At 43.0% G+C, this 8,137-nt stretch overlaps 1 protein-coding gene across 8 annotated transcripts in view; it reads right to left on the bottom strand.

The window, feature by feature from the left end:
- Window positions 1-1,784: 1,784 nt before the first annotated feature.
- The window catches only part of sec16a (SEC16 homolog A, endoplasmic reticulum export factor), a 77,279-nt gene continuing 70,926 nt past the window's right edge, over window positions 1,785-8,137 (bottom strand). For 7 of the 8 annotated variants that reach the window (XM_043720638.1, XM_043720637.1, XM_043720635.1 and 4 more), the window contains 3 exons: window positions 7,998-8,063; window positions 5,601-5,675; window positions 1,785-2,945 (listed from right to left, as the gene is read on the bottom strand). In XM_043720638.1, the coding sequence (XP_043576573.1) occupies window positions 2,877-2,945; window positions 5,601-5,675; window positions 7,998-8,063 (210 nt within the window). In that variant the 3' untranslated portion in view covers window positions 1,785-2,876. The remainder of the gene's footprint in view (window positions 2,946-5,600; window positions 5,676-7,997; window positions 8,064-8,137) is intronic. The other variant, XM_043720642.1, reaches the window with a different exon arrangement.

The raw sequence follows: 8,137 nt of genomic DNA, 5'->3' as shown, positions 1-8,137 counted from the left end.
CATAAGGTTGTCCCTTAGGTCTCTCAAATGTTTCCCCTCTCACTATAAACCTTGGATTTTGGACTCCCCTATGTCACAGAAAAGAATTTCAGCCGCTGACGCTCCAGCCACAGCCTGTTCAGCCTCTCCCTTTAGCTCAAATCCTCCAACCCTGGCAACATCCTTGTAAATCTTTTCTGAATCCTCTCAAGTTTCACAACATCCTAAAGCAGGGAGACCAGAATTGAACAAAGTATTCCAAAAGTGGCCTAACCAATGTTCTGTACAGCCGCAACATGACCTCCTGTACTCAATACTCTGATCAATAAAGGAAAGCATTCTAAATGCCTTCTTCACTATCACGTCTACCTGCGGCACCACTTTCAAGGAGCTATGAACCTGCACTCCAAGATCTCTTTGTTCAGCAACATTCCAGAGGAATCAGGAAACATTCCTGAAGAAGGGCTTATGCCCGAAACGTCAATTCTCCTGCTCCTTGGATGCTGCCTGACCTGCTGCGCTTTTCCAGCAACACATTTTTCAGCTCTGATCTGCAGTCCTCACTTTCTCCTAGTGTATAAGTCCTACTAAGATTTGCTTTCCCAAAATGCAGCACCTCACATTTATCTGAATTAAACTCCATCTGCCACTTCTCAGCCCATTGGCCCATCTGACCAAGATCCCATTGTAATCTGAGGTAACCTTCTTCACTGTCCACAACACCTCCAATTTTGGTATCAATTGCAAACTTACCAACTATATCTCTTATGCTCGCATCCAAACCATTTATGTAAATGAAATGTAGAGGACCCAGCACCAATCCTTGTGGCACTCCACTGATCACAGGCCTCCAGTCTGAAACCAACCCTCCACCGTCACCCTCTGTCTTCTACTTTCGAGCCAGTTTTGTAATCAAACACCTAGTTCTCCATCTCAGCTGATGATGGTACAAGGGCTATTACAACCAGTAACATTAGACTATTCTTCAATTTTTAGCCTCGGATATCTTGTTAAACTTCAGTTTTTTCCCCAAATCTAAATTCCCATTTACCCATGAATCTCCTCAGAACTCACTCCTAGCTTTGGCATCCACATCTAGTTCACGCAGAACTGGAGGCAAAAGATGTGCCTGCAAGCCTGTTCAAATGTTGACTAGCACTCAGTGCAACTGGATTTAACAGGTAGCAAGCTTCATGAAGTTGTGATTGTGAGCTCTTAACCAGACCAGATGTATACTTTGTCTACAAGTCAGAAGCTAAGAATACTGCAGTGAGTAACTCTCCTGGCATCATCTGCAAGTGATAATTCAGGACTGTGGTGGAACTCTCTTCACTTACCTGGGTGAGTGCATCTCCAACACCATCCTGGTCAAGGTAATCATGTAAGCAGGGCTGCATCTAAGACTTTCACCATTCACTTCCTCCACCACTGACACATTGCTAATGGTGCTTGCTATCTACAAGATACACTGCAGCAACTTACCAAGCCTCCTTCAATCTCAATTGCAACTAGCAAAACCGCATTCGCTACCATCTAGAAAGACAAGGACAGCAGATAGCATAGTGTACAAGTTTCCTTGAAAGCTACACAGCATACCGATAGCACCGCTCCTTCACTGTTGTTGGGCCCAAACTGGATTCTCCCCTCTGAGCTGTGCTGTTGGTGCCTCTACACCAAATTGACTGCAGTGGTACAAGACGACAGCTCACCATCATCTTAAGTGTAATTAGGGATAGGAATAAATACTAGCCTAGCCAAGAATGTGTTTTAAAACAAAACTAACAAAACACAGACGGGGCAAGAGGTTGAAAATGTTCCAGAACACAAAATATTTTATTTCCTTTCAACAATTTACAGTGTGCATCCTTAAAACAAGAAAATAAACTTCTCAGCCAAGAGAAGAATCTGAATCTGAAATATTGTGCAGTCTACATGAGGGGTTCAGAGGGTACTAAGCTACACGGGATAGAGGTGCAGTACAGTTAAAGACTATAAAGTGATATTGGGGGCAGAATCACATTATTTGAGGGCTTTGAGATCAGATTTCATTCTGTACAAAGTTATTCCCAAATTACACTGCATTTCTGTGGCGATTTCAAATATTGCAGTTGGATAAAGCAACTTCAGAATACTGTTTGAAAGAGACAGGGTGCAGGGGGCATAATCTTTCAAGGGGGCCAAGCCCCTCCCAGCTCATCTGCACGTTCTCTTCTCCCATGTCCGTTGGATCTTCTCCCAGAATAAGAGAAAGATAGCATTGATATTGCACATGTTAATATTTATTCACACAGTCCTCCAGATATTTTAATGTATTAATGTACAACAGATGGGTCTGGCTATACAATACTCTTACAGCAGCCTTTTATATATATTATCTAAATACAAATCATCAGGGTCAATCTTCCAGCATTTCTCTGCCCTTAACCCAACCTAACCCCACCCCCCCATCCCAAAACAAACTTTTCTCATTTAAAATGGAACAGTTATAGAATTAAAGAATCACTTGGTGCTGAACGTCTTTGTGGATGTGCCAGGATCTGGTCGACACCAATTCCACCTTGCAACAGATGCTCTGACATTTACAGTCACTTTTGGAGGGTGTGTTTTATTCTTAGATCATGTTGCATTGTAATTTATGTCATGTAGCTACAGCTGCTGTTAGACTGGATTTTATTATTTAATCAATAAACCAGGGATAAACAATTACATTTCCTTCAGATTTCAATTCACCCTCAGAAGAATTTGTAATTATTGGCATTTCTGGAGGGCAAGAACTATTTAAATGACACACCACTCCAGTTTAATAATTTGTAACTGCAAACATCACAGCACATTACTTGCACTGTCCCCAGAAGGGGTTGAAAATTCCATTCATTTCAGAATTCATTCTAAGACTTTCAGTTTAATGTTGGATATTTCCTTTGCCCGAACCTTCCTGGTCGAGAGCCGGACGTTCCTGCCGAGGGCTGCAAAGCAGAGGTCATAGCACCGGTTAGTAAACGGGGAAACTGGGCAAGAAGCTGTCAGTGGTGAGGGGAGAAGAGACACAGTCAAGCACAACCTGGTCTCCAAACACACCCTGGACAGCTACAGTAAAACGTTAGGGTATAGACCAACCACTACAGCGGACAGCTGAAACTGACAACCGGAAGCGGCAGGGACAGACCACGTGAAACACCGGAGGAAACATCAAAGAAGCGCTTCGCAGGAGGCTCTCAAGCACTGATGATGTCGCCTAGCCAGGGGACGAAACGTTTGCAACAAAAACTTCCAGCTCGGCGAACAGAACCACAGCAACGAGCACCCGAGCTACAAATCTTCGCACAAACGTTAGGGTATAGAGTCAGTGGATGCTCTAGCTGTAATCTTCCAGGAATCCTAAACATCTGGAAAAGTTCCAGAGGATTGGAAAACTGGCAATATTTAAAAAAGGAAGGTGACAAAACAGGTTACAGCTTAACATTTGTTATTAGGAAAACATTAGAGTCTGTTGTAAAGGATGTTTCAGCAGTGCATTTAGAGCGTAGTATGATCTAGCAGAGTCAGCATGGCATCATGAAGGGGAAATCATACCAGACAAATTTATTAGAATACGCTCAGGAGGTAACAAGTAGGATAGATAAAGGGGAAGCAGTGGATGTAATGCATTTGAATTTTCAGAAGGCGAATAATGAAATGCCACATGATTGGTTAATTTAATAAGAGCTGAGTGTTGGAGATAATATAGGAGGTAGTATATTAAAATGGATAGAGCACTGACAAACTATAAAGGGTATTTCCAACCTGTAACTGGTGAGCGTCACAGGGATCAGTGCTGGAACAACAATTATTTACAATATATATTAATGACTCAGATGAGGAAGGTGAATGTATTATCACCAAGTTTGCAGATGATATAAAAAAAACAGATGGGAAATTAAGTGGTGAGAATGACAAAGAATCTGCAAAGGAAAGTAACAGGTTAACTAGTAGGCAAAATCTTTGCAGATGGAATATAATGTGGGGAAATGTGAGATTATGCATTTTGGTAGGACGAAGGACAAATAGAGGATCTGAATATTATTTAAATGGAGATAGGCTGCAGAAAACTACAGCAGTGGGACTTGGGAGTTCTCATCCTTGAATCATAAAAAGCTAGTATCTAATTTCATTAGGTAATTGGGAGGGTAAATGAAATACTGGTCTTTATTTCAAAGGGAATGAAGTATAAAAGTCAGGAGCTTATGAGAAAAATGTACAAAGCTTCAGTCAGACCACAGCTAGAATACTGTGAATGGCCTTGGTCCCCCTATCTGAGGAAAAGTGTACTGCCATTGGCAGTCCAGAGAAAGTTTGCGAGGCTGATACCAGATATTGTGCAGGCGATGAAGAGAGTCTCTTATGAGGAAAGGTTGTGTATACTGGACCTGTAAGCCACAGCTGGAGTATTGTGTGTAGTTCTAGAATCCATATTATTGAAGGGATGTGATTGCACTAGAGAGAGGTGCAGAGGGGATTTCCCAGCATGCTGCTGGGACTGGAGGGTTTCAGTTATGAAGAGAAATTAGACAGAATGGGGTTATTTTCCCCAGAGCAGAGGAGACGGAGGGGGGAACTGATTGTGATATAAAATTGAGAGACATAGGGTATATGGCAAGAAACTTCTCTCCTTGGTAGAGGAATCAATGACTAGGGCATGGGGGTGGCACATTTAAGGTGAGGGGCAAGAGGAGTGGTGGAAATCTGGAACTCACCTGCAAGGGTGGGAGAGGCAAAATAATTCTGAGCATTGAAGTAGTATTTGAATATAAGGTAGGGGACAGGAGGTTTAGAGGAGATGTATGGAAAATGTTTTTCATCCAGAGGGTGATGAGAATCTGAAACACTGTGCCTGTAAGGTGTTAAGGGGCAGAAACCCTCATTACATTTAAGTATTTAGATATACATTTGTGATGCTAAGTCAGACAAGGCTATGGGCAAGTGCTGAAAATGGGAAGAGAAAGGGTTAGGTGGTTGTTTTTGACTGGCACAGACTCGTTGAGTCAAAGAGCCTTTTTCTGTGCTGTGGACCTCCATAACTCCATGTACTTTTTGAAATACAGAAGAATGAAGGGGGGCAACCTCATTGAATCCAAAATTCTTAGAGGACTTGACAGTAAGTGTTGCTTCCCCTTTTGAAAGAGTCTAGACCAAAGGACATAATGTCAGAATAAAGGGTCATAGATTTGAGAGGGATGAGGAATTTCTCGTCTCAGACGGTAGTGAATCTGTGGAAATCTTTATTGCAGAGAGCTGTCAAGTCTGGGTGATGAAGTATATTTAAGGCTGAGATTTTTAATCAGTGGGGGAATCAAGGAGTATGGGGAGAAAGCAGGAAAGTGGAGTTGAGGATGGATAGATCAGGCACGATTTTACTGAATGGGGGAGCAGACTCGGTGGGCAGATTGGCCCAGTTCTGCTCCTACGTTTGATGGTTCTCCTATCAAAGTCTCCCAGGACATGGACAGCACGGGGTTGGATAGATTAAAGCTTCATAACTGTTTTGCAACATTTTTTGACATAATGTGATTAACATTTATCACCAGTTTGAAGAGAGTATTGCAAAGGAGAACTTCATTTTTAATTTAAAAGTATGTACTTACTTGGGGGAACTGTGCAGGGTTGTAAAATGGAACGGCTCCTGATGCAGGGCCGCCATGCACAGGCTGAGCAGCAGTCTAGAAAAACAGACAAACGTTTACCAAAGTGGCCTCAATAATCTACCAGGGAAAGTGAACTTTTATAGTGGTACAGCACGGAAACAGACCCTGTCCAACCAGTCCATGCTAACCATAATCCCAAACTAAACTAGTCCTACCTGCCTGTGCTTGGCCCTCCAAGCATTTCTTATTCATGAACTTACCTCAATGTCCTTTTAAGTCAATGTTACCCACATCCACCGTTTCCCTCTGGAAGTTCAGTCTACACACAAACTGCTGTTAAATTTTTTTAAAATTGCCCCTCAAGTCATTTTTAAAAACCTTTCTCCTCTCACCTTAAAAATATGCCCCCTTGTTTTGAAATCCCCCACCCTAGAGAAAAGACACCTGCCATTCGCCTTATCTAGACCCAGCATGATTTTGTAAGCCTTTTGTCTTTACATAGCACCTAACCTGAACTCAAGATGCCCTGAAGCACTTCAGAACATCCTTAGTTTAGTCTCCCAGCTGTGAATGTCCCAAACGGGACAGCAACAGTCTTTGCATTGACGGGCACACTGAAGGTGATGACATCATGTGTAACGTCAGAGATTGCAGCACTAGAAGCAGGCTAACATTCCCAATGAAAAACTGTAGGAGTACAGCACTGTCAGAGCTGCAGTCTTGTGAATGAGCTGTTCCTGAAAGAGAGGCGCCCTATCTGCCCTTTCAGGTGGGCTGAACAAATTCCATAGATGTTATTCCCAAGGGGAACTGAGGCAGTTCTCCCTAGGATCCTGATCAAAGTTGTTACCACAATCGACATGGATAAATCAGAAAACCTGGCCACCATTCATGCTGCTGAATATGGGATTTTACTGTGTATAAATCAGCTGTCACATTTTTCCGATTCAATCCAGTAACTACACTTCATGAGTACTTCACCAACTGTGAAACAAATTGGGATACTGTTCTAGCTAAAGGCACCATAAGAACACCAGTTTACTTCAGAGACAGAAAACTATAGGATCAGCAAATTTTCCCTGATGACACGGCCCGTTTAGCACACAAGCAGTTTAGAAGATACAGGCTGCACAAGCTCTCTGTCTCTTTCTGGATGGTTAGCTGATCACTGTCACTGTCCTAATGCCTTATCCCCAGTTCAAGGCAGGATGATTCATGACAGAGTGGGTCTTAGCGTTAATTATTTCTATACCTTCCCTAGCTGTCTAGGCAGGTGCACTGAAGAACATTCACTGTGGCGAGGTGAAGCTAGCCTGGGTTTGTGTACCTCCCAATAAGCAGACAGGTCAACTCCAGAACAGGTGAGGAGACAGTTGGAGAGAGAAAAACGAGAGGAAAAAGACTGCTTCAAACTTAAACAAACATTGTCTTTTATTAAGATCATTGATTCAACAGGAAACAGAGGTAGCAGATCAGAATAATTTAGGACTGAGAGGAGGAGGAAGTGGTGAACCTTGAGAAATCTCTATCACAAAGGGAGCTCTGTCTTTAAGTGAGATAGAAATTGATAAGATTTTTAATTACTAATGATATCAAGGGATATGGGACAGCAGAGGAAAATGGCATTGAGGTAGATTTAGATTAGATTACTTACAGTGTGGAAACAGGTCCTTCAGCCCAACAAGTCCACACCGACTCTTCGAAGCGCACCCACCCAGACCCATTCCCCTACATTTACCCCTGCACCTAACACAATGGGCAATTTAGCATGGCCAATTCACCTAACCTGCACATTTTTGGACTGTGGGAGGAAACCAGCAACACATTTCGAGCTCTGTCTTTAAGTGAGATAGAAATTGATAGATTTTTAATTACTAATGATATCAAGGGATATGGGACAGCAGAGGAAAATGGCATTGAGGTAGATTAGATTAGATTACTTACAGTGTGGAAACAGGTCCTTCAGCCCAACAAGTCCACACCGACTCTCCGAAGCGCACCCACCCAGACCCATTCCCCTACATTTACCCCTTCACCTAACACAATGGGCAATTTAGCATGGCCAATTCACCTAACCTGCACATTTTTGGACTGTGGGAGGAAACCAGAGCACCCGGGGGAAACCCACGCAGACACTGGGAGAATGTGCCATCTCCACACAGTCAGTCGCCTGAGGCGGGAATTGAACCTGGGTCTCTGGCGCTGTGAGGCAGCAGTGCTAACCACTGTGCCGTGATCAGCTGTGATCTAGAATGACAGGGCAGCCTGAAGGGGTGAATGTCCTGTCTCTGACTGCATAGAAGTGAAGGTTAAGACAGCTGGATACTCTGTGAGAGGAAGGAGTCACCTCTAGCATCGATACAATTGGCAATGTGGTTTAGCAATGGTGTAGTTTACCTCTCCATGCTGCAAACTGACAGGCTCGGATGGTGAAGAATCAGCATTTGGTATCGGGTTAAATATCTGGAAAAGGAGAACCAACACAAGATATTTGATATAAACTGCGTTTCTGCATTTTGCTCAATCAAACTCATTTT

The sequence above is a fragment of the Chiloscyllium plagiosum genome, chromosome 30, assembly GCF_004010195.1.
Source record: "Chiloscyllium plagiosum isolate BGI_BamShark_2017 chromosome 30, ASM401019v2, whole genome shotgun sequence".
Classification (NCBI taxonomy): Eukaryota; Metazoa; Chordata; class Chondrichthyes; order Orectolobiformes; family Hemiscylliidae; genus Chiloscyllium; species Chiloscyllium plagiosum.
The sequence above is the reverse complement of the archived record's forward strand: the minus strand, read 5'-3'. Positions and strand labels throughout refer to the sequence as shown.